The sequence below is a fragment of the Annulohypoxylon maeteangense genome, assembly GCF_022496945.1.
Source record: "Annulohypoxylon maeteangense strain CBS 123835 unplaced genomic scaffold GGS22scaffold_7, whole genome shotgun sequence".
Classification (NCBI taxonomy): Eukaryota; Fungi; Ascomycota; class Sordariomycetes; order Xylariales; family Hypoxylaceae; genus Annulohypoxylon; species Annulohypoxylon maeteangense.
This window is the reverse complement of record NW_025953254.1, coordinates 1,458,452-1,483,307: the sequence shown is the minus strand read 5'-3', so window position 1 is coordinate 1,483,307 and position 24,856 is coordinate 1,458,452. Positions and strand designations below refer to the sequence as shown.

At 46.2% G+C, this 24,856-nt stretch overlaps 11 protein-coding genes across 11 annotated transcripts; 6 read left to right on the top strand and 5 right to left on the bottom strand.

Annotated features, from left to right (window-relative positions):
* The first annotated feature begins 806 nt into the window (after positions 1-806).
* Positions 807-3,183, top strand: GGS22DRAFT_162213 (uncharacterized protein). Its single transcript, XM_047961192.1, has 3 exons — positions 807-1,193; positions 1,261-1,968; positions 2,334-3,183. The coding sequence occupies exons 2-3, from the start codon at positions 1,312-1,314 to the stop codon at positions 3,141-3,143; spliced, it is 1,467 nt and encodes a 488-aa protein (XP_047819717.1). The 5' UTR covers positions 807-1,193; positions 1,261-1,311; the 3' UTR covers positions 3,144-3,183.
* Positions 3,184-3,479: 296 nt separating this feature from the next.
* GGS22DRAFT_162202 (methionine aminopeptidase 2-like protein) lies at positions 3,480-5,695 on the top strand. The gene is made up of 4 exons (XM_047961191.1): positions 3,480-3,586; positions 3,641-4,800; positions 4,858-4,944; positions 4,999-5,695. The coding sequence occupies exons 1-4, from the start codon at positions 3,544-3,546 to the stop codon at positions 5,053-5,055; spliced, it is 1,347 nt and encodes a 448-aa protein (XP_047819716.1). The 5' UTR covers positions 3,480-3,543; the 3' UTR covers positions 5,056-5,695.
* A 335-nt stretch (positions 5,696-6,030) lies between these two features.
* On the top strand, positions 6,031-7,403 carry GGS22DRAFT_162200 (MSF1-domain-containing protein). The gene has a single exon (XM_047961190.1). It carries the CDS (start codon positions 6,475-6,477, stop codon positions 7,048-7,050), a length of 576 nt encoding a protein of 191 aa, XP_047819715.1. The 5' UTR covers positions 6,031-6,474; the 3' UTR covers positions 7,051-7,403.
* GGS22DRAFT_162199 (uncharacterized protein) lies at positions 7,404-8,192 on the bottom strand. Its single transcript, XM_047961189.1, has 2 exons — positions 7,831-8,192; positions 7,404-7,748 (listed from the first exon to the last, which is right to left on the bottom strand). The coding sequence occupies exons 1-2, from the start codon at positions 8,026-8,028 to the stop codon at positions 7,497-7,499; spliced, it is 450 nt and encodes a 149-aa protein (XP_047819714.1). The 5' UTR covers positions 8,029-8,192; the 3' UTR covers positions 7,404-7,496.
* Positions 8,193-8,299: 107 nt separating this feature from the next.
* Positions 8,300-9,594, top strand: GGS22DRAFT_135453 (phosphoribulokinase/uridine kinase). Its single transcript, XM_047958573.1, has 3 exons — positions 8,300-8,562; positions 8,644-8,673; positions 8,729-9,594. The coding sequence occupies exons 1-3, from the start codon at positions 8,487-8,489 to the stop codon at positions 9,331-9,333; spliced, it is 711 nt and encodes a 236-aa protein (XP_047819713.1). The 5' UTR covers positions 8,300-8,486; the 3' UTR covers positions 9,334-9,594.
* Positions 9,595-10,603: 1,009 nt separating this feature from the next.
* On the bottom strand, positions 10,604-11,679 carry GGS22DRAFT_162192 (uncharacterized protein). Its single transcript, XM_047961188.1, has one exon. The coding sequence runs from the start codon at positions 11,487-11,489 to the stop codon at positions 10,845-10,847; it is 645 nt and encodes a 214-aa protein (XP_047819712.1). The 5' UTR covers positions 11,490-11,679; the 3' UTR covers positions 10,604-10,844.
* A 296-nt stretch (positions 11,680-11,975) lies between these two features.
* GGS22DRAFT_162191 (uncharacterized protein) lies at positions 11,976-12,956 on the bottom strand. Its single transcript, XM_047961187.1, has one exon. The coding sequence runs from the start codon at positions 12,694-12,696 to the stop codon at positions 12,139-12,141; it is 558 nt and encodes a 185-aa protein (XP_047819711.1). The 5' UTR covers positions 12,697-12,956; the 3' UTR covers positions 11,976-12,138.
* A 1,496-nt stretch (positions 12,957-14,452) lies between these two features.
* GGS22DRAFT_162189 (WD40 repeat-like protein) lies at positions 14,453-16,397 on the bottom strand. The gene is made up of 3 exons (XM_047961186.1): positions 15,830-16,397; positions 15,317-15,774; positions 14,453-15,239 (listed from the first exon to the last, which is right to left on the bottom strand). The coding sequence occupies exons 1-3, from the start codon at positions 16,085-16,087 to the stop codon at positions 14,882-14,884; spliced, it is 1,074 nt and encodes a 357-aa protein (XP_047819710.1). The 5' UTR covers positions 16,088-16,397; the 3' UTR covers positions 14,453-14,881.
* A 246-nt stretch (positions 16,398-16,643) lies between these two features.
* On the top strand, positions 16,644-17,441 carry GGS22DRAFT_162188 (uncharacterized protein). Its single transcript, XM_047961185.1, has one exon. It carries the CDS (start codon positions 16,974-16,976, stop codon positions 17,259-17,261), a length of 288 nt encoding a protein of 95 aa, XP_047819709.1. The 5' UTR covers positions 16,644-16,973; the 3' UTR covers positions 17,262-17,441.
* A 222-nt stretch (positions 17,442-17,663) lies between these two features.
* GGS22DRAFT_135418 (uncharacterized protein) lies at positions 17,664-19,207 on the bottom strand. The gene is made up of 2 exons (XM_047958572.1): positions 18,495-19,207; positions 17,664-18,416 (listed from the first exon to the last, which is right to left on the bottom strand). Exons 1-2 carry the CDS (start codon positions 19,073-19,075, stop codon positions 17,684-17,686), a joined length of 1,314 nt encoding a protein of 437 aa, XP_047819708.1. The 5' UTR covers positions 19,076-19,207; the 3' UTR covers positions 17,664-17,683.
* A 1,988-nt stretch (positions 19,208-21,195) lies between these two features.
* GGS22DRAFT_135413 (tubulin-domain-containing protein) lies at positions 21,196-23,060 on the top strand. The gene is made up of 4 exons (XM_047958571.1): positions 21,196-21,266; positions 21,329-21,369; positions 21,432-22,540; positions 22,597-23,060. The coding sequence occupies exons 1-4, from the start codon at positions 21,259-21,261 to the stop codon at positions 22,825-22,827; spliced, it is 1,389 nt and encodes a 462-aa protein (XP_047819707.1). The 5' UTR covers positions 21,196-21,258; the 3' UTR covers positions 22,828-23,060.
* The last annotated feature ends 1,796 nt before the right edge of the window (positions 23,061-24,856 follow it).

Genomic DNA, 24,856 nt, shown 5'->3' with positions numbered 1-24,856 from the left:
CCTTTTTTATACTTTAATAAATCCTCGAAACCGGATTTTACCCGAGATTTAAGCTTAATCCTTATACGAACATTTTTTAGTTTTAAAGATATAAATTTAATGGTAAAAGATCTTATTACCGCAAACCTAGTGTTCGCTAAACTTACAACCCAGTTTTTATTCAAGAAAATAAATAAAGCATTTAACCTTACTACTAATAAGATCGCCACTGTAGAAGCCAGGGTTCACTTCTTAAAAACTAAGTTTGAAAAGGCAAAGCCTACGAAACGTAGAAAGGTAGTACCGAACCCTAATAATACTTTTACAACCATCAAAGATATTTAGAAAATAAGGTAAGAAGTAAGGGATGAATTAGTAAAGACTTCTATTATAATCCCTAATTCCCAGCTCCAGGAAGGCATTAAGGATTTGTTGATCGAGTTGGAGGCGGAGGATTACATTATCGTTAATTCTACTTAATTTCAAGTCAATTAAGTAAATATTAATTAAGATATAATATTTTAAAGATATGGTAGTGATTATCGTAGACCTAAAATCCGGGGTAGCCCCTGCTAAGGTAGAACATGAGGAGGGTATTTAACTTAGGTACGGAGTCCTATGTAGGCGTACAGATATGAGACATCAAAATGTCAAATATAGAAACGCTGTTCAATTGACTGAAGGTATGGAATCGTTATTAAGGCTACGGCGCGGCTTCATGGCCGCAAGAAACGTTCAGAGCCACATACCTATTCGTTAATTCTTACCTTATTCTCTATTTTGTTTATATTCAAGGTCACCAAGTCGCGATGGGCAAATCCAGCATTGTTTCCAATATCAAGAAGAAATTTTCAAATCCCAAAAAGAAATTCCCGGGGTACAAAACTCTTTCCTCCTATTCAAAACGGGATAAGAGTATAATTGGCTGCATATTGGTGGTAGCCCTAGCGTTCCTCATAAACCTATCCCTGCTTCTTTACTTGATCATCCGAGACAATGGGTTCAAGGCCTATGGCGACCTTTTTACCGAAAGTTGTGATCAAATGAAGACTATCGAAACTGTCATACATCTTATCATCAACATGCTCTCCTCTATGATTGTGGCGGCTACCAACTATTGCACTCAGCTACTTGTCGCCCCAACTCAGAATGAAGTTACCCGAGCACACGGGAAAGGCGATTGGCTAGAGACGGGAGTGCCGGGCTTCCACAACCTGTTACATAGTCGAATCAGCGGGAGACGCAGGCTGATTTGGGGTATCATGATGATAACTTCCGTACCTTTACATCTATTGTAAGTAGGTAATAGACTCCGCCAATCGAGAAGAGAATATGACTAACTCCAAGTTTTATAGTTGGAATTGCATTATCTTCTCAGCCATTCCCGTCACTAAATATCAAGTCGCCCTTGTTACTTCCGATTTTCTCCATGATCCGCAGCCGTGGAACAATACATGGATTACCGATGGCCTATTCTGGAGTACATATGACGAGCCCATTGGAAGAGCGGATCATACCGCGGAACTCAGGGGTATGCTCCTCGAAAACCAACTCGAGCGCCTGGACAGACAAGCATGCGTGGAAAGATATATCGACACTGATATCCGGCACAAAGATGTTGTGATTGTTGCATCAAATATCTCCATGGACCAGGGCTTATCGTTGGTGCCCAGCAACAAGAATTCTTCATTGATCTACATGCATGGGACTTTCACTACACGATCGAAGTGGATGTGGACTTCTGCTTGGATGTGTTCGAGTTGGCACTCGGGTAATATAACGGTCGGGATGGGCCAGCCATGGTGCTCAAGCAACCTTCTACTTCCTCATGCCGACGATTGGCTTCTGAAGAGCTGGAGACAAGATAATAATGGTGCAGTACTACGCGAAGTCTTGCTTAGCGTTGACTACTGCCTCTCTGCTGGGGCGGAACAAATTCCACAAGGATGTGCAATCCGGTACAGCAGCATCCTCATCTTGATCGTGACTCTGATGAACGCGGTAAAATTAGTCTGTCTGTGGCTTATCTGGAAGATCCACCAAACGAGTAAGAACGAAGGGCGCGAGTATCAGTCGCTTGTCACTCTGGGTGATGCCATCGCGAGTTTCTTGCGCCACGAAGATAAGAACACCATGGATTTGGACTTTCTAGAACGAGAGGATTGCACAAGGAAAACGTTCGCAATTCCAAAAACCCAACAAGCCAAGGAAATGGCGATTAAGTCGAGAATTTCTCGGCTTCGTCACTCAGTACGTTGGTTTCGCGCTACAACAAAATCGCTATGGGCTACTACAATATTATCGTAAGTTCAATCTAAAAAGAGGAGTTGTTGGTTTAACGAGATTATAGATACCTTATAATAGTAGGTGGTTTGATCATTGTTCTCGTCAAGGCACTGACTGCCTTGGTTGGATATGAGCAATCAGTCGACTTCAAATCGTTGTGGCAAATGGGTCTTGGGCATGTTCAAGCATATGCCATATCTCTAACAGAAACATGGGGCAACATGGGCGAGAATGCGTTTTATGCTACAGCTTTCCTGGCAAACGGGTGTCAAATAATCTTGAGCTCTGGCTGGTATTTCGCCAACTCACTGCTCAGCAGGATGCTCCTTGCGCGCCAGTGGTCGCAGTTCATAACACAACGCAAGAACCTTCGAGTTTCGGAACCAACTGGAGATCAGAGATCATCCTACACACTGTCGTTGCCGTATCGTTATAGCATACCGCTTCTCATCGCCTCTGCAATGGCTCACTGGCTTATGTCGCAAAGCTTGTTTGTTGTGCAAACATTAGGATTCATGTACCAGCCCACTCATAAAACTGACGACGGCTTCGTACGGATCCCAGATCTTGACGGTTCCGTTTTAGGGTTTTCCGCGATAGGCATGATCCTTACTATAATTACCCTTGGAATCCTCCTGATAGCACTGTTAGCTCTGTCGATGAGAAAACTCCCTTGTAGAAAAACCGACGATGCTGAGGTTAGTGAGGTCATTCGCATGCCTGTTTCTGCAGCCTGCAGTGCCGCAATTAGTTCGGCATGCCACCCTAGCGCGGGCGAAAAGGAAGCCGAACTACTTCCTCTTCAATGGGGAAAGGACGAGACAGGGGTATGGGGCTTTACAAGTCGAACACCACTTGGGTATTCGCTTCGTGGCTAAATCTATTAAGAGAATAAGATGTCTGTGTTGAGTTGTGAGAATTGGTAGTTAGAAGATTAGATTGTCAAAGTTTCGACGAAAGAAAGTTGATGTGGGATGGAGATTAAGTGATCTAACTAGAAATGGAATAGCGGGAACTCATATGTAAGAAATACAGCCCATTTAGGCTAAGAGCGGGGTAATGGGGCACTACCTATTCGCTGCCAGGTTCCGCATCTTAATCTTACTTGTCGTTCTTAGCTGCGCGCCTTCCGTTTGACGTGCTGTGTATAGTAAAGTGGGCTGACCGTCTTATTTTAGTGGGAGCGGGAGCCCAAGTACCAACTACAACCGCACCGGATTTTATTTTGACTTTTTAACAAAACATCCCATAAGCAGTCTCGTCTCGACTTCCCACAAGATGGCTGCTAAAGCTCCCTCGGATGAGCTGAACAAGCTCAGTAGTAAGCATTGCTGGATATTTCACCTAACAGACTAAATTTTTAACGTCAGATTAGTTGGCGAGGGTGGTGCTGCTAACGGAAAGACCGCGAAGGCAGCTAACGGTGCTAAGGACGGCGAACTGGCAGAACAATCTGGAGAAGATTCTGACGACGATGCTGATGACCAAAATGTCGGGGCTGCCCCAGAAGCAGCAAAGAAAAAGAAGAACAAGAAGAAGAAACCTAAGAAGAAGAAGAAGGCACCCACTGCCCAAACAGACCCACCAAGTGTCCTGATGTCCCAGCTGTTCCCCAACAATACCTACCCCAAGGGCGAAGAGGTCGAGTACAAGGATGAGAACCGTTACCGTACCACGAGCGAAGAAAAGAGACACTTAGACAACTTGAATACCGAGTTCCTGACAGACTACCGCCACGCTGCCGAAACCCATCGTCAAGTCCGTCAGTGGGCACAGAAGAACATCAAACCTGGCCAGAGTTTGACCGAGATTGCCGAAGGCATCGAAGATAGTATTAGGCGACTAGTTGGTCACGATGGGTTGGCAGAAGGCGACGCGAAGATTGCTGGAGTGGGGTTTCCCACTGGTTTGAACTTGGATCATATCGCTGCCCATTTCACACCCAATGCCGGTAATAAGACAATTCTGGCACAGAGTAATGTCATGAAAGTTGATATTGGTGTTCACGTCAACGGCAAGATCGTGGATAGCGCTTTCACCATGGCATTTGACCCTATGTATGACAACCTGTTGGCAGCTGTGAAAGATGCCACGAATACAGGAGTCAGGGAGGCTGGTATCGACGTTCGTCTAGGTGAGCTTGGTGGACTCATCCAAGAGACGATGGAGAGCTACGAGTGCGAGATCAACGGCACCACATACCCCATTAAGTCGATTCGCAACCTTACTGGCCATACCATTTTACCGTATAGTATTCATGGAACCAAGAGCGTTCCTATTGTGAAGTCGACAGACAACACGAAGATGGAAGAAGGCGATGTTTTCGCTATTGAGACTTTCGGAAGTACCGGAAATGGGTATGTTCACGATGAAGGAGAAGTCTCCCACTATGCTTTGCGCAGTGATGCTCCGAAACCAGATCTGCGATTGTCCTCTGCCAAGTCGCTTCTTAATGTCATCAAGAAGAACTTTGGCACTCTCCCGTTCGCACGCAGATACATAGACAGACTTGGACAGGAGAAATACCTACTGGGTGTAAGCATCTCCAAGCGATCCCGACCCTCTTGTTGGCAGTATCTGACACCATATCAGTTGAAAAATCTTGTGCAGAATGACATTGTAGAGGAATATCCACCTCTACTAGATAAGAAGGGTTCATACACCGCCCAATTCGAACACGTGAGTTTGGAGAGTATGTCGCAAATATTAAGAACGATAACTAACATATCATAGACCATTCTGCTCCGACCTACTGTGAAAGAGGTCATCAGCCGTGGTGATGACTATTGAGTGAATTATGAAAGTGACCCATAGAAAATAGGAGTTATGGGGATAACTATCCCGCCACAGAACGGAGACATCTACCATGGTTTAGAGTTTACTGAGTTTCTTTCTACACTCTGATTCTAGATCTAAGGCTCGACTCAGAATATGATCTCCGAAGGAGAACCTGGAATAAATGGATATCTGATATAGGGGTCGACATCGAAGGCTGGTATGGTTGAATGGAAGCTTTCAGCATTGACCAGGCCGTATATCACAGGTCAAAGCTCAACCCCCTGCCCCCCTATCTTGGGTTGTTGAGATTCCTCATCTAAACTTATTTACGAAAATCAATAAACATGCATTGCTTTCACTGGCTACATACCTAGTACGCACCATGTTGCGGGTCTAGTGGGCATCTTCCAGTGGGCATCTGCATGCAACCAGTAACTTCATACTGTCATTGGGTCGTGGCTTCATTCGAGAATTCGTAGATTTGTGATGTACATAAGGAAGCGGATCTGATTCAGCTTATTCAGGAGAGGTTAGGTATGTAAGTTGTGTTCAAGAGTGGTTGATGTAAGAGGCTCAGGTAGATCATCCAGATCATTTAATGACTGGCGCTGCGTTCCGATTTTAGGATTACGAGTTGGACGAATGAGAGAGCAGTGATTTTTAGATTTATGGGTTTTATCATATGCAAAATGTGTGTAACTTGGAGTCTAGATGTTCGTTGACTCCGCAAACCGCTCCAGATTTTCGGACATATGGTCAAAGCTCGGTTCCATCAAAGACACAATCAAGCCAATCAAATGTTTGAAAATTGTCAGGGCTTTCAAGCCGTTTCCGCACTATTCTCTAACTTTTAAGCGCTAGTCTAGATATAGTATCGTAAGCGAAGTTTAATGACATACCGAACATTGCCGGGAGGGCAAAAAGGAAACTGCGATAAGAGTCGCCTCTCGTCACTCCCGATTGTAGGAAATTTTCTTAGAGCTTTGTCATTTGATTAGAAGAGTGGATTTTTTTTCTTTTAAGGGACCAAACGCCCTCATCTTCAACTTTTATTCACCATTCACCGCTGTCAGTTTAGTCCATCCTTTTTCGGGCACAACACCATCGTTTTAATACCGTTACGACAAGTAAACTTAATTGCCTCGTCAATTTCGTAGCGGTACGGGTTTAAATCTTAAGTGCGGTTTTCCGGTGCTTTTACCTTTCTTTTTTTTGGTGGGTAACGTTTTTACGGGATTTGGCATCTCGATCCGGATCTCCGACCGGCGTCAAAAATCAGCGCAAGAAACATTCATTTTCGCGAATCGCGCCTGACCAACCCACCTCAACCGAATTTAATCTCTCATCTATAGAAGTTATCGCCATCCCCGCGGAGGATTCTTCTACCTTTTGTTGACCCTACTTCTATTGGTAATTGTCTTGCAATTAGAGATGAAGGTCTTTTCCAACTCGCACACATTCAACTACTCGTGGGAAGAAGTATCGACCGCCAACTGGCGCAAGTACTGCCCCTGGAACGACAAGTCTACCCACGTTATCGCCGTCGATACCCTCAACCGAGAAGTCGACCCAGCCACCGGTATCCTACGAACAGAACGTCTTATCACGTGCAAGCAATCAGCACCAGAATGGCTCAAGTCAATGATGGGATGCATGGAGACAAGTCAAGTCTTTGAGACTTCCTACGTCGACCCGGTCGCGAAAACCGTCACCATGGTATCCCAGAACGTCACATGGGCAAATCTCGTCAATGTTCAAGAGACGGTAGTCTATCGTCCCCTAGATGCGCACAAGACACAGTTCGAACAAGACGCAAGGATAACAGCATTATGCGGAGGCTGGCAAAAGATAAAGAACAGCATCGAGGACACCTTAGTCACACGATTCAAGGAAAACGCGATGAAGGGTAAGGAGGGCTTCGAGTGTGTCTTAGCCATGAGCCGACGAGTCTTTGCGGAGGAACGGGAAAGAGAGAGGCTCATGAGCGAAGCCAAGATGATGGCATAGGTGTCACCTCAGCCCGGCCAGTTATATATACATTTCCCCATCCGTCACGAACAAACAACAACGTTCCGCGAGGACTACGACGAATCGGACAGACGACGTACAAACCAATAGCATTTTCAGGAGTCTTCTAGAGGGTGGCAGACCCATTTTGTTTCGACCAAAAAAAGCACGGCGTTTCGGCATACCCAATGAGATTGTGTTGCATAGAAAAAGGTGAATAGAGTTGCTAGTTTACTGGCACGGTTTTGCGTCTTCACTCTTTAGTAAAGACAGATGCTAGACTTAGAGATAGATCTGATTCTACATAGAAGAGATAGGGTGTAGTTAATCAATCACTCCTCCCATTGAGACTATCTGCCAATGTCTTCAAAGCTGTTATACGTGTTTCATGGTATTCGGTAATATGGTGTAAATATTCGCATAATCTTCAGTGTCACGGGAACCCTTTATATATGCCCAGCCTTTTCATCGCACTTCCTTTCATAATACCGAAGTAACTTCATTGTATCATCGTCGAGTCCAGGCGCCATGCCTTCGTTGCTGTCATCGCCACTCTTTCCCAACGCTGTCTTCACGAATTGAGCTCCTTCGTCGTATCTTCTAAAGAAGTATAGTTCCTCAACCGCGTGTAACAACGCTTGTGCCTCGGGCTTGGGAACCCGTTCTGAGCCTAGAGGTAATTTGATGGTTTTCCATATCTAGAAATCTAAGTTATTTCGACATAATCCTTTGGGTCTATGACGTTATGCTCTTGATCAAGGCTCTATGGCGGGTACGTACCTCTCCATTCTCGACTTTAACTCTGTACTGTTTCCTCACAGCTTGGAACTCTTCTTCCGACTGGGCCGTCCGGTCCGTAGTTGTGCAAGTCTCTCGTTTCTTGGGCTGATTGCCTTCCGCGGGTTCCGAGTCATTGTTGCTGTCTTCGGAATCGGATAGCTGGATACCAAACAGACCAGAGTCAAGATCAGAGTCCATTGCCAATAGCTTCAACCTGGCTACCGCTATCGAAGGTGAATCCAATTGTACAGCTTACTTCGGGATTACCAAGTTTCCACAATTCCCTAGACCTTTTCGGAGCCGGGTCGGAGCTGTTGGTGCCCAGGTCTGAGAGGGGATTGGAAGGGGATACCGAGAGAAAGTTTGCTTCGGGTTGACATCAGCGTGCATATAGGCTTTCCGTTAGTGGGGCTATTGGCTTCCGCACCCGGATGAGGGGACGGCCAACGGAATTACCCCCTAAATAACAGTTAGGTACTACATACAGTTACCTACCACTAACACATCAACAATTCGCATATCCTACAAAACAGATAAAAATTGGCGGAAATTCTCATTCTTAACAGCGTTGTTGTTTTTAATTTGTTCACTGTCTAAATTCACCTAACTAGGTATTTTTCAAGTTACGCCGCGCCAGAGACAGCCACGAGATCGCCATGGATGACCAAGTATCCCGCCTCGTGGACAAAGCATGGGGAAAATTCCAACAGCTAGAACCGGGCCAACGACTTTGTAAGTCCCACAGACCTCGGCTTCCGCACTACACCCTTACATCATCCCTCCCTTACAAACCCGACAACTAACTCCGTCTAGTAATCGCCGTAGCCGGCATTCCCGGCTCAGGTAAGTCCCCACTTACGTACCACATCTACCAAAAACCAAAGCTAACCCACCCCAGGCAAAACAACCCTCTCCCAAATCGTCACCGCGGCCCTTAATGCCCGCCACTCGGCACTACACCCGGACGCCCCCTCACCTGCCGCCTTCGTCTCTATGGACGGGTTCCACCTAACACGTGCGCAACTCTCCGCAATGCCCGACCCGGAGCGCGCACACGCCCGGCGCGGCGCCGAGTTCACCTTCGACGGAGCGGCGTTCCTAGCACTCGTTCAAGCCGTGCGAACGCCATCCGATCCTCCCTCAGTAGTATACGCACCGAGTTTCGACCACGCGGTGAAGGACCCCGTGGCAGACGACATCGCGATCCAGACTTACCACCAGATCGTCGTTTTCGAGGGGAACTACGTGTGTCTAGATAAAGAGCCGTGGAAAAGCGCCGCGGCGCTGATGGATGAGCGATGGTTTGTAGAGGTGGATTTCGGGACGGCGAGGAGGAGGTTGGTTCGACGGCATGTTAAGGCGGGGATTGCGCGGGATGAGGAGGAGGCGGGACGGCGGGCGGATGGGAATGATTTGGTTAATGGGGGGGAGATTGTGGGGTGTAGGGTTGAGGTTGATGAGGTTGTGGTTAGTAGGGAGGATGGGGCGTGGGATCATGAGTAGGGGGCTTGGGATGGGTGGGATTTGGGTTTGTAGGTGGTTGTTGGGTATACTTGAGGGAAGGATAGGAGGTTTACGACGACGAGAAATCGTGTCTTCTCAAGCGACCCTGAAAACCCGGGGTGCGAAACTCGCTGAACGGAGTGTACTGTGTGCTGGTTCTACTATCGCACTGTAACTAGAACCGTTCACCTTATTACACAAAGGGCACCCATTGCCTATTATTGCACGTGTAAGTAAGCTACGTACTTGTGTATGCGGGAGAAAAAGATGATAAATTTCTAAATGGCAGCCAGTACCTTTCTTTCATCGGCCATTTGTACCTTCAACAGGTAAGTATGGCCAAGTCATTGTATAGGGTCGACCACCATTACACGGTGAGAAAAGGGGCACATAGGCCGTCGATCTCAGGCAATTTATTGTAAAACCTCAAGTATAGGCTCCATCCATACCTAGTCCTATTTGATTCTCTGAATATTTGCGCTCCCTTTTTAGAATAAAGACCTCAGTAACTTCGACCTCCTACTCACTCTTGTAACAGTTGCGATTCTCTGAGTCCACAACAGCTTTAAATGAAGCAGCTAGTCAAGTTTTAGATAACTTTTGTCTCAGATATAAGGCTACCAGCCCCTTCGGCCTCCCCAGAACTTATAATCATGATTATTTTAAACCTGTGTAAAGAAAAATACGAAAATGAATCCCTGAACGATAGATACCTACCTACTAAGATTTGTTCGTGACTCAAAGAGAAACTCTTACGTTTAGTTTAGTGACTCACAAGTCACAACTTTTCATAGGTACTAAGTGCCTAAACGATAGCACGGTAAGTACCTATCTACCTAGGCTATTTAGGTAGCAACATACCTTGGGATTAGAATGAGTTACAGAGTGCATTGACCCCAGAAGCACCTTCCGTAAGCCATCTGTGCACACCGTGTTCTCCACGGAGCTTCCGGGTTAGCTAGCCAATGACGTTCGCCTAACTGCCGAAATTCTCCCAAGGCTCATATAGTAAAGTAAGAAACTGATTTAATCAGGGTCAATGATGAATCTCTATGGTGTAGTGGGTAAGTCCTGTCTTACGCCGCTCACTATGCTGCTTGATCACAGCGTGGTATTCGAGATCCGGGTTCCTGCTGCTTGCTTGGCAAAGACTTCGTCGCAACGTTCCATTGGTCCACGTGCTGAGAACCGAATATTCTTTTTTCTTTTTTCTTTTTTTCTTTTTTTTATTAAGTATTTCTATTTTATTCATTTTCGTCTACCCTTGCGGGGTGCCTTTCACGCTGTGTCGCTATCCTAATTTTCTTGCGTATTTAAATACCTAGGTACTTAATCTAGTATCTGTCTCGTGTACTCTAAGTCATTTTCGAGATACCATCAAGATTCTTGGAGAACACTTAGAAATTATTCGATTCAATTCAACTAGGTAGAGCCTTACACTTCAACGAGGGAACCCAATTTTAAAATTCTTACTCCGTAGCTTCTAGATCTGCATTACACTACAAGGCCTTCTATCGGGTGCCTATCGCTATCCAGGTTACGCCGCAACAGTAAAGGGTCGTATCGGACCAGCTCTCGGCCTTGATAGTGAAACCATTCACATCCACGGCCGTGGCGTATACCTTAACCCTGAAGTTGGACGAGTGCTGCACATCAGCCATGTTTAAGCTCACGGCCACCATCGGCACCGAGGCGAACTTCTCTATGAAGTTAATGCGCGCCTGTGTCGAGCTCTCGGGTCGGTTCCAGGGTCGAACTTCCATCGTGTTCCACGCCCCGCTGTCGATTATGGGCGTCGTCTTCGCAGAAGCGAGTTGGTCGACTTTCTTGGTCAGAGCGGCGAGCTGGGTCGCAAAGTTCGGAACCGCATCCTCACCGCCGTTGTCGCCATGCCCGCTACCGTTGTTATATACGGGCGCTGCACCGCCGGCGCCGGAACCTCCCGCGTTCGAGTTCGAGTCGCCTGTGTTGAAGACGTTGACGGTGACTTGAGGGCGAAAGAGGATGCGCTTCTTTTTGTCCGACCAATCTGGGTCGTTACTCTCTTCCTGGAAGAAGTCTCCCGGATCAACTGACACGTAGTCGTCGGGCCATGTCAAGGAGATATGTTCTGAGTTTTTTAGCCGCGAGGATTCCGATGGCGATACAGTAGACATCTCCCTAAAACACTATATTAGCGAGTGAAAAAGGGACTTCATATTACTTTTTTCCCGAAAAAAATACTCTCGACTAACTAGTTCTGATTCTTGGACTAGAGAAACTTTGTAGAAGAAACCGAAAGATGGTTATCGAATTAAGATAAGAGCTAACTCATTCGACTAGAATTACATAGATAACGAGCTGGGAAATAAAATTTCCCCTTTAAATACGCAACCTCGTCCTTTTTATTTGACCTTTAACTGTCACACGGGGATTGGTGCCAAGTATTGTTAGTATCAGAAAAGATACTGTTGGATTGTATATCATATCATTGGAGATACAACTGATTAGAAGGACATACTAATGCATGAAAAAGTCATGGATAAGAATTAACACGAGATTGTCGGGCGCTTGAGACCTAATGTAACTCCAGCGCTCACTGGATAGATTGTTGCTAAATAGGAGCGTCATTGGATGATCGGGCTCGGATGAAAGATTGGTCTAGTCAACAGTTGTTTTCCCAGGCAGCAATATGTCTTCCAGGTTAATACCGTATCCTCTCATAATCCTCCTAGAGAAAGCCTTGAATGTCAATATCGACGCCACTTATGCACTTGTACATGTACGCGCCAAAAATGAGGTACAAAATCGGATCTTCAGAAAAGCTCAAAGCTCCAGGTCCGGACAATTGGCTGGATCTTGGTAAAATATTCCACCAAACTTCTCCACCTCCTGACACCTTTCGTCCATACTAAACGCGTTCCAAATACTTCCTACCCCCTTCCCCCCCGCCTCACACCTGTCCGTAACTAGAACCCACACGCCTTCTCCGCTCTGTAGCCATGCTGCGATTACTAATTTCTTTCGATCCAAGGTGTCCGGTTGTAAGAGTTCCGCGAATTCATATTCGCCGACGCTTGTGAATTTCCAAGCGCCTAGCTTCCTCATGAGAGCGCAGTGGCGGTCTTCAACCTCGGGATCATCTGAACGATCGCAAGAGTCGAAGCGCGGCAGCCCGAGAAACGATAAGTCGACACCATTACAGTGCGGCAGTACGAGCACGCCGCCGGACGAGGGGTACCCGTACACGCAAGTAGAGTGAGACCCGATACGAACACGGATGGTGTCGGGCGGGTCGGGCTCACATTCGATGCAATCGTCATAGCCGGGTTCGTGATCTGACGAAGGCCGCGTTCCGTGGGAAAGGGGCCAGAAGTTGAACATGGTGTGTTGACCTAGGACAGGAAGCTTTGGTGGAAGATGACGAGAAATTTCGAGAATTAAAAAGTCGAATCACTATTTTTCCGCATAGATTAAATCAGAAAAGGTCAGAGATTGAGAGACTACAACGGAAGTTGCTGAGATTATAGGATGAACTTAGGCAACCATTTTCATACAGGATGCGTGCGTTGTGTCCGCGTAGCCCCCGGGTTCAACACCTTCTCCAATTCTAATATCGGTGCCTATTTTCAAATACAATGAATTGCTTGCAGTAGATATGATAACCGGGAATATATCAGCGTTTCGAGTATTGGTAAACATCGCATTGTATGACACCTGGGTACAATATCTAGCACAGCCACAGCCACAGCCACCCCCTTTTTGAGAATGTTACCACTTTCTTAACTGGCAACCAGCTGGTTAACTTGGTACCTAGTATTTATATTCCGTTACCATCTCAGAATTACCGTTCTTAAATTCTCTTATTTATACTATATAAGACAGCGTAGGGACCCGAAGTCCTACTAGATTTATCATCATCGAACCGGGTATAAAGTGGAACGTGAGAACTATAGATTCGATTGATGTTGAAGGACCGTTCGAACTGAGTGAGAAAAGTAGGGTTGCGTCAAAAATTTGGACCATGCGCTGAGGGTGCTGATGACTTAAAGACGTACAAATTGAAATATCCTGTTCCTGTGTGGCGTTTTTCTTTAGTGGCTAAGCCCCTTAAGCAGCCTTAAATTACAGCAGCTGACTACCTGAATTTAGCGAAAGGATCACTGCAAGGTCTCCGTTTTAGCCCACTACTTGCCCAGTGCGCGATTAGATAAGCAATCGCTGGATACTGTATTAGGTCTAGGCTAAGACCTAGACCTTGTAGTGATATGTCCGCCTGTAAATCCACTAAGATACAGCGGATATCCACTAGGTTAAGACACTGAGGAGGAGCGACACACAGTACGATGACTTTTGAAATCACACGGCTTTAGCCCTTAAGCAAATGTGCCAAACTTTTGACCCGAACCTTCGTACAAACCTCCAGGGCTAGTATATACTCCTTGAGTACAGGGCGTGGACTTCTAGCCACCTAATATTCTAGTAAAGGCTAAGTTACCAGGACCAGGCAATGGTTCGTAAATAATAGCTACCCCTTAGATACCTACAAGGCGTAAATTTCCAGAGGTGTAGCTTGTCATGTGAGGTTATTGATATTGAAACGGCAGTAGAATTGATACGATGAGAACGATCATTTCTGTGTGCCACACAATTTAATTTCGTCACTAAATGACATGTCGACTTGATGTATCTTTCGAATTGACGTTGATGATGACACCCCGCAGCGTGGTTTTGAGGCCTTTGGAGTCCCGGAGCTTGGCAGGATCGGGATTGAACATATCATTACGAATCTTGTGACGGAAGCAAAGGTGATATCCATGTATGTGGTATTTCTACTTTTCTTTTGCTCTTTTTAGCTCAACACCTCAAGTTAGTCACTACTTGTATTACTTCGCATATATGCAACCATTTCTCTTATGTAGTACGTGCCCAGGTGAATATACAAAACCGTTTTATAACTTCACCTCTACCTTTTAAACGTAACCTACCGTAGCATGGCAGCAAGTAGAATGCGGGTGTAAGTATGATTACTAACAGTCAGACAGGAAAGGGGGTAAAAGTGGGGTCAAGGGATTTTCTCGCCCAATCAATCCGACCCGTGGACATCTGTCATATGTCTCAAGCGCCGTGAAAAACGACGTGGAAAACCAAGTAAAAACTTAACTAAAGCAATAGGTAGTACTCGGCGAGCTACGAATCTACGAACTAATGCACCCAAGAAATAATAGTAATAGGATATCCCTTTTACCTCCCTCCCATTACTCCAAAAAAAGCGTTGCATATTGGTTCCGATTGTCTTTCATTTCGGCGAAGTAGCGTGGTTAATTAACCTCGACAACTGCTACAAAGCCTCCATGTCTTGCTTCCAGTTAAAACCCGCGCGTGAATTGTGCATGCTAAGCAAAGGAACCTAGTTACAAAGCGACCAAACCGAAGTGCGGTTTGGCCTTGTCGTCCCAGTCTCCTCATGGTCCGCGATCCCCGCCCGGGAAGCAAGAGTCATGATAGTATCCCCATCCTCGTCCAAGTTTGCATTTTCCCTAGCCTTCCGGCCCGCGGCACGGCTGTTCTACCGCTTCTTGACGCTGGGCCGGGGTTTGCACTCGTCGCCCTGGATGGGGTGGAGCATGACTTTGTTGGGGAAGTTCTGGTTGTTCGCCATGTAGCCCTTGCTCCAGTCGTAGCCGACGGCGTACGCGAAGATGGTGCCCCCGGAGTTGAACGTCGTCGCCGTGATGCTACCGCCCACCGTCGGGTACCCCTTAAGCCGGTGCTTAGCGTCCTTGTCCCAGAAGTGGAACGTACCGTCGCTGCCGGCCGTCGAGAACGTGCCGTGTTGTGGGTGGAACGAGATATCGTTCACCGAGTACACTTGTGTCGTGTTGCCCTGCGGCGGGTCGCGATGGCATTTAAAGGAGAAGTTAGATCTAGGTTACATTAGCACGTGTTTTCTAAGTATAAAAATAAAAATAACTATATCAATGAGAGTGGTTCGTGAACTTACCCCGAGTCCTTGTCTTCCACATACTGAATGGCGCAACGACCCTCGATACTGCCAATAGCAAAACCGGTGGCGTCGGTAAAACAACTAACGACTCGCGTCTGCCACTTCAACGGGCTTTGTAAAGTCTTGTAGAACTTGAGGGGGTCCTGTAAGTTAACGACATTGATGTAGCGGTCCGCGGTGCCGATGACTAGCAGCGAGTTGCGGACATCCATGGAGTACACACGCTCCTGGCACGTCACGCTGCCGACCGGGGTGCTCTGCCGCAGATCCCAGTACTTGACGGTCTTGTCCCACGACCCTGTCACCAGCATTGGGCCGTTGGAGTTCGGCGACTCGAAGAAGCGCGCGCACCGCACCGTCTGCTCGTGCGCGGCTACTTGCGCTGTCTGTAGCGTCTGCAGGTCGCATACCTTGGCCTGCTTATCCGCGCCCGCCGATGCGAGTTTGTTGCCGTCCTACATGTATCTGTCAATAAATCGATCTAGAGTACGCTAGAGCGTGTAAACCTACCTTGGAAAAATCTACGCTGAGAACAGGGGCCTCGTGCTCATACATATGCTTCCCTTCACTAGAGCCATTGGAAGCGATCTGGTATATGCGGACTTTCTTGTCCCAACTGGATACTGCGAGGATGTCTTGGGTGGGGGAAAAGGCGAGGTCGGAGACTGTATCTTCGGGCGGGTTCGACACCGGAACGTCGTTCTTCAGATCGCCAATTGTGTTAGAAGTTGTTGATGCCGAAGCGCTGCTTCCAAACAGTCCCGACATCTTGCTGGCGGGCGGCTGTCACAGCCAGGAATATGTCTAGGAGAGATTCGGAATCGTTTCGAGGCGTGTTGAAGGGGTTTGGTTGATAAGCGGTAGTTATTGGGGGCGATTTATTAATCACAAAAGGCGCCGCCCTGAGTTGGGAGGGGAATATTCTCGGGTTTATAAAGCTCTATTTGAACCCTTTCACGTTTTATTTATCGACTAATAGCCAAGGTACGAGTAAGGCTGTGTCAATACGGATAATGGGGATGAATGGCAGATTGTTGGAATGTTGGTGTATGTAGAATTATCGAATTGGCGACGTGAACGCGAAGCAGTAACGAAACTAAAAAGTTGTACTAACACGGCTGTTAGTACCTCTAGTGACTTCCTAATGCTGCCTAGTGAAAAGCTCAAGCTAAAAAGTCTAGGCTAAAATAAATGAAAGTTTATGATTGGTCAGCTACGACCAAGAGTTTGAGAGCTTGGACCATGTTTAGCGTCACCTGCAAGCTACCATAAGTTTTTTTTTATCGAGCTCTTGAATGAAATTTCTTCTTTCCTTCTTCAACCCCCTCGCCCAAAAAATCGCTATCGAAGCTACATACAGAGACTTCTCGATCCACGATCGGGTCGTCTCCTCTACTCTAGAAAGCTTTGGGAGAAAGTCCCCGGACGTTCCTTTTCTAAAAAGGAAATGCGGAAACGCGCCGCCATAGAAGCACAGCGGCTTATGTCTCCCCGTCTGTCCTCTGTTCCGTCGTGATCTGCCCCGCCTGTCGCTACATCGCTTGCTTTCTAGGTGCGCAGCCCCGGATTTCCTGGCCTTGAGACCCCATGGACGAAGATATGAGTCCGCGCTCTTGGTTGGGGGTTCGGTGTCTGCAATCTTAGGAGTTGGTTGATGACAGTTGGCCGTGGATCGGGCGGACGGAGGGCGCTAAGGACGGGTGTAGGCTTCCTGTTGTCGAGATCGAAAGTTATGCGATTGCCTTGCTTCTTCCTTTGGAAGATGGCTTGGTTACTCGATGGGGCTCATTCTTGGTGCGAGGGGGTTCTCTTCATGATGAATAACCAGACAATCAAACTCTGGGCTTCGTGGGAAGTCATTCTCTGTCTAGGTTATTCTGAATTGGAGGTAATATGGGGATCTGGGGGATATTTGTTTTTGACTCTGACGGTATTCGGATAAGTTCAGGTGATGATAACCAATAATTAGAGTCAAGCACTGAGGCGAGTCACTTTGTGATTAGCTCGTTGAAGACTACCAATGCCTTACGGTATCTGATGAACATTGTTTTTATTCTTTACTTTATTTCTCGGCTCTCTCCATTAGGTATATAGTATGATCATGATATTTAGTTGTTTTTCATCTTCGGTTCATTTAGACCGTGATCTCCAATTATTCATACTTATATGCCCACTTTGGTCAATCCTAATGGTGTAATGTCGTATCATATATGCATTCAAACCCTCGTGAAGAAGTCAACGCCGTCGTGCCCGTATAACCCCAATGCGACCTGGTATCCTCAGCCCAAAGTGATCCCAAAACACCGGGACAACAAATCAAGCTAATAAACATACACTATTACGGGTTCATATATAAACTTTTCATTAAACCAGTCCCCCGAGTACCACTTTACCCACGTTGGTTACTTCCTGCTTCAAACCCACCCGGCTTGAGTCTTCGAACTCCTTGACCACTCCCTGAATGATGATCTTGCGAACTTTTGAATCGGCCTTATGAAATAGCTCCGCGATAATGGGCGTACAGTCCTTGGCCGTGGGGAGAAGTGTCATAAGTCTCGCGTAACAGTCGATGAGCACATCGCACAACGTAGCAAATGTCTCGAAGAAATCGGGATCGAAAGGAAGGTTCGGAGTTAAGAGGTGTGTGTACTCCTCGCCGGGAACAAGATCGTTGCCTTCGCCACCTAGCCCGAAGTTGATGACGCTTGTAGGTACCGAGTTCACGGCTGATCCGCTTGCCAGGCTGTTGCTCGCATCCGCATATAGGTCCCCTGCCCCTGACTGCCTCCGACCTTTCCCACCGGCTCCTCGACGGAACATATTCGGGATACGGGCGCGTGAAAGGGAGCTGGTATTGACACCATTTTCGGTGTGTATTTGTTGGTAGGAGTCAAATTCGGCTAAAAGGGTGTTAAGAGAACGAAGGAATTCGAGTGGCGTAGCTGAGTTTAGGTCGATGACGGCGGGCAGTGATAAGCCAAGTAAGAGGTAGTTCGTGGCTCGGTAAGCGATCTTGCGACTATCGAAGTATGGCATACGTGCTAGATCAGGCTTGTCGAAAAGTAAAGTATTAAACCAGTATACTCGACCCTCGTGACTGATGTATGTTATTAGTCTTATGTAAAATACATGATGTGATAGATTAGGGACGGAGGTAGCAGAGTTCGTAGCTTACGCTTTACGCAGGTAATCCAACGTTGAGATCCTCTTGTTGGAAACTTCGTGTATATGCTGATGAAGTGATGGTATTTCGGTTTGGAGTAAAGGGGGGGAGGTCGCGGTAGTGGGGTATTGCCCATTGATGGGCGTCGTTGCAGTTCGGCTTAGCATCTTGGAAAAGGAATCTGCCGACGCGGGTGACGGCACTGCCTCGTTATCTCTCGAGAATTTGGCAGCAACCGCGAGTGCGAAATCAGGGGGTATCGCAGGTGGTGCAGTGGCGTCGGTCTTAATCTGATCTCCGGATACAGATCCCGCATTGGACGAACTCGCGCGACGTTTTCCTTTGGACGGGGAAGAGAAGGATGGTCTACGCCCAAAAGAAGGTTTGCGATCGCGGTCTTTGGTCAGAACGTTATATTCTCTTTCTTTGTCCTTCTCTCGATCTCCAGAACTGGTGCCAGGCCGTGATCTACTAGAGGATTGCGACTGGGAATTCGAAGTGACGTTGGGATTAGCGCTGGTATTTCCCCAGATGTTGGCAGAGAAGAAAGGAGTCGCATTTTGCGTCGGCGTAGTGGCAGAAGGTCTCTGCATGGCTGGCCGAGCGTGTGGCTCCCACCCTTCGAAAGTTCAGCCGTGGTAAGTCTAATATTAGCGCGTTGCTGAACAAGGCCTGGTCGAGTTTCCTCGATTCGTGCAAAGTGCCTGACTGCCTCCCCTATCCGGGTAGAAAAGTTGCTTGGTTTAATTGGATGTGGGGTGGAGGGAACGTAAATGCGTCAATTCAACGAATTAGAATACGGCAAGGGGTACCAGATTGATGGATTACGGATTCGACATGATGTACATTAGATAACCTTTAATCAGAATAATCGGAAATTTGGATACTAGGGGCAATGATCTGAGGAAGAAGAGAAAAAATTATGGAAAACGGAAAATAAAAGATGAAAAATAATGTGTAGTGGAAGTTGAAAGTTAGAAGGATCACGAAGAAACTCTACTCTGTATGGGCAAATGCAGTTGGCAGGCTGGCAGGTTAGTTCGTTATGTACCTAAGTGGTTCTCTAGCACCTTATTTGGCCCCAACATGAGCGGACAGGTACTTGCATGTCTTGGTGACACCTTTTCGTGGCCGCATTGGCGGCGGCAAGAGGAACCAACAGGTCGGGGCGGAAGGTATCACACATATCGCAGTGATTGCGATGCAGCGTCAGGGATCCATACTAGGTAGTTTTGATTGGTCAGAAACTCGAACGCACTGTACGTTTGTACTTTATTGTATTACTTCGTATCTCGGAATCGATATCTGGATATGGGAATCTGCATACATCACTGTGCCATTCAATAGGTATGTCGTGCCTTGGTTGCAAGATACCGGAAAGGGAACCGAATTCATCTCTTGAAACAGCCAGCGATTAGGCGATGGTACACATCCTCTCCATAGAACTATTCATCCAATACTGGGGGCTCCCAGTCAATAATACTATATATTAACATATAGACTACCATTATAAGCAAGTAGATAAGTAATAATGTCAGGGAATTCGTCGAGGTCGAGTTTTGCTCGTTTGATGATCGATTCTAGAATGTTTCAGCAGAAACCTGATCACCTAACATACCCCCTTGTACTTGACCTAAACAGCTAGCTAAATTTGGCAAGAAGTGGACCCTAAATAAAAGTTAATGATTGGCTAAATTTCATGAAAAAAATTACCCACCTCGTTTACCTGAGCCACTTATGTGCCGAGCCATTGCTTAGTAATACGCTACCGCGCATGGACACACCTTTCCTAATTGGGTAACAACTATTTCAACTATTCTTTTGAATTACCCAGCTACTACTAGGTAGTTCTAAGTCCCATAATTAATTACTAATCAATCAGTGATTAATCATTAATTAATCACTGATCAATTAGTAATTAATCACTGATTGATCAATGATTAATTATCAAAATAATAGAAACGAAATTGTCATAATTTTAACTTCAAAAATAAGAAAATAATATAAAGCTTTCGATTTCAAAAATATATTACTGAATAAGGCTAATAGATGCGATTAATTCTTAGTTGATGAGATGCAATTGGCTGCACGCACTTGAGTATGACGAGTGTGTGGCCCAGGTGTGGCCCAGGTGTGGCCCAGGTGTGGCTAATGTGGCTAAAAGACTTTTAGTTGGCCTAAACGTGGCTACAGCCCACTAATTCCCCAAGACGGCTAGCTGTTTAGGTTATGTACAGGGGGGTATGTTAGGTTATCCCCCCTCTCAATGTTTCAGTCATCTCGTACGATAAAATGTCCAAACATTTATTCTCCGAACCCTGCAGCTGCCGTAGCGGAGTTTGAGTACCTACCTACATACCTAATCACCAAGTATCGCATCCATGGATAACAATATTCGAATAATAGTAAATTCCTCAATTTCTCGAGGACAAACAGATGAAGTGGGTATACTTTTTCCGAACTTAGGTCCTACATAGTTCTATTTTACACTTGCGTACATGAACATGTTTGTCAAGACCCGGGAGCATTTAAGATGCCGCGTAAATCAAATGTACCGTTCATGAGATAATTCGTACCTAGTATTATAATTAAGTACCAAAGTACAACTACCTGGTACCTGGTAACCCGCAGCTGCCCCGCCAATTCAGGCGCTAATCACGAATAGGTGCGACGCGCTACGCGTTGATTCCCGATAACGTCAAAACTACATCGAATAACTTCGATCAAGGTATTTGTAACAGCAAACGCCAATAAAGGTCAAGTCAATGTCGTGACAATGCCTAGGTATGTCAAATTGATTCGATTGAATTGATACCCGGACTATATATGTTAACGCCATGCGCTAGAGAAATCATCACAATCCAGGCAGGCCAGTGCGGCAACAGCAGTGAGTTATACCCGATCAATAACAGCGTCTAATTTTCGAATCAACACGCTTACGTATCCAAGTCGGTAGTCAGTTCTGGCAACAGCTCTGTCAGGAGCACGGAATCAACCAAGATGGAAACCTCGAGGACTTCGCAACAGAGGGCGGCGATCGTAAGGATGTCTTCTACTATCAGAGTGACGACACGCGATATATCCCCCGTGCAATCTTAATAGACCTCGAACCGAGAGTCATCAATGGAATACAAAACGGCCCTTACAAAAACATCTACAACCCAGAGAACTTCTACGTCGGAAAAAGTGGCATTGGCGCAGGGAACAACTGGGGTGACGGATACCAAACGGGAGAGACCGTCCACGAAGAGATCATGGAGATGATAGAGCGAGAGGCAGACGGGAGTGATTCTCTCGAGGGCTTTATGCTACTCCATTCCATCGCTGGCGGCACGGGTTCTGGTCTAGGCTCCTTTCTTCTGGAACGAATGAATGATAGGTTCCCCAAGAAGATCATCCAAACATACTCGGTCTTTCCTGACACTACCAACGCGGGTGATGTTGTGGTCCACCCTTACAACAGTCTTCTCTCAATGAGGCGTCTGACACAAAACGCCGATTCCGTTGTGGTTCTGGATAATGGAGCATTGTCTCATATCGCGGCAGACAGGTTACATGTTCAAGAACCATCATTCCAGCAAACGAATCAGCTTGTCTCAACAGTCATGTCTGCTAGCACTACTACCTTGCGATATCCGGGATACATGCACAATGACTTAGTCAGCATCTTAGCCTCGTTAATACCCACGCCACGCTGTCATTTCCTGATGACTGCGTACACGCCTTTCACTGGAGATCAAGTTGAACAAGCCAAGACCGTCCGAAAAACCACGGTGTTGGACGTTATGAGACGATTATTGCAACCTAAGAATCGTATGGTCTCTACCGTTCCGAGCAAGAAAAGCTGCTATATCTCTATCCTAAACGTCATCCAAGGCGAGGTTGACCCCACGGACGTCCATAAGAGTCTTCTACGTATTCGTGAGCGAAGATTAGCGACATTCATACCGTGGGGCCCCGCAAGTATCCAGGTTGCTCTAACGAAGCGCAGCCCATATATCCCGATGAGCCACCGCGTCAGCGGCCTCATGTTAGCTAACCACACTAGCATATCAACCGTATGTTGCCTTAGACGCAAATTCTGTCTAGAATATAAACTGACGATATTTAATAGTTGTTTAAGCGAATCGTTCGCCAATACGATTTTATGCGGAAGCGGAATGCCTTCATCGATAGTTACAAGAAGACCGCTCCCTTCTCCGAAAATTTTCACGAATTCGACGAGGCCAGAGAAGTGGTGACGGACCTGATTGCCGAGTACGAGGCGGCTGAAGATGCCAATTATCTAAATCCTGACGAGGGCGATAAGGTCACATCTGCAGAGACGGATAAGAGAGTCGGGTAGTAGACTTTCTATTTCCCTTGAAATAGGACTAATGAAGTTATGTCGCATTAAGAGCATCGTCAATTGGGTTTTATACAACCATGATCGACAGGAAAGGGGAAAAGTTGATATCGATGCGGAGTTTAGGTGTTTCGGTTTATCATGTTTAAATGTTGGCGTGATTCGCCTAGCACGTAGCACCTAGTTTATCCACACACCAAGCAGCAAGTTACCATAGATACCAACATTGCGAGATCTCTTCTTACTACGCAGGTACATCTTTGGGCTACAGAATTCACCTAAATGGGTTCAATTCCAGCACTCATGCGGCCCTTTTCGTTATGTTGTAGTTAGGGGTGTGGTCGCACCGAATCGTAATCGTTCCTGTAATCGGATGGATCTAAATGTCCGGATGTCGAGGTTTGCCAGGGTAGTTGCAGGGATGATTGCGGCGCATCTAGGGCTTAATAGGCGGGTCCTGGATCGGTAATTCTACACATGCCAGGGACTTAATTTAATTGGCTCCTGGATGACATCAATTATAGACTCTCCATGACGTCAAGAACATAGAAACATCGGACAAGAAGCTCCTAGAAATTATATCATAGCATGTATGTTACACTCATACAAACAATGTAAATATTAAACCTTGGAGGTTCAGTTTCTAGAATTTCTTCTCTTTCTCCTCAATATCCTAAGATAGCTCTAATTTGAAGGTACATATCACGAATCCTAAAACCACAAACTCTTCATTTAGACCATACACATCTCATAAGTAAGTAAGCTTCGCCTTCCTAAAAATACATATGTCAATGCTGAATAAAGCGGACATGGTTTTGGATCGCAATATTGAATCTAACAATATTCTAGTAAGATCACAGAAGCGGGAATGTCTCAGTCAAAAGCAGACCACGCAGAAGAGGTTAGATCCAACCTTCCCCTTCCCGAGCAGCCGCCTGTTCCCTCAGATTGGAACTCGGCCGACGCCCGCACCGTCAATGTCGGATCTGGTAGTGTTCAGAGCGATGTTTCCACCGGCGCTGGCTCTACATCAGGACTACGCGAGCCCGCTAGCAAGAAGGATGTCGACTTGAGTGGTATAGGACGTCAAGGCAAGGACAATCTCGACGGTCCGCCTAGAGACGCTCAGTCTAAGTGAAATACTCTTATGGGGATATATCATAGGCTGTGGCCTAGAACTGGATAGAGTCACCATGATTTCCAACGGGGGAGTATTACAGAATAGGGGTGATGCCCTAGGGATGCACAACTTATGCCTTACGCGTGTCTAATGCACTGCAACGGCTATTATGAAAGCTTGGCGTCTATTAGTTTTTTTCACGCCTAGATATAATAATAAATGCACAGCTATCAAAAGTGTTCTATTGGGGGTACCTAGGTGTTTCAAAGCTTACTACCTAAGTACATTAAATCCCCTAACCCCTAACACTTATAGGGGCACGAAAAGCTTAATTCCAATTGTTGCGCGGATAGATACATGTACCTATGTACTAGGTGCTTTCTACTTTACCCCCACCACCAACTTGGAATCTATTTCGACGGCCTTTCTCAATGTACCTAGATACTTATTACTCGCCATTGCCACACTCTTATACAAAATACCTCTACCTAGATGCGCTTGCAACTAAGTTTTATACGATTGTTTTATTATGTGATTGTCATTAGTAGTTAATTAGGTTGTTATTTATTTGGTGGGAATTATAGCCTTGTGCCAATTTAAGGGATCTGGTAGGTACCTAGGTATCTGATAGTACATATCTACGTATGTATATGTTGATTACTAACAAGGTTACCTACATGTACCTAGGTACTAAGTACTCATCCTCTACGTCTAATGCATTAACTAGGTACATATGTAGCTATCCGTGTATCGCATCCATCATTGCCCAACTTGAACTACAAGGCACCTAGTACCGAAGAGTAGGTGCCTATTCAGGTGACATTCTCCTCAGAAGTCTTAATGATAAATAATAGAAGTACCTGGGAATCCAATACCTCCTTATCCTACCAATTACTAGGTATATCTAAA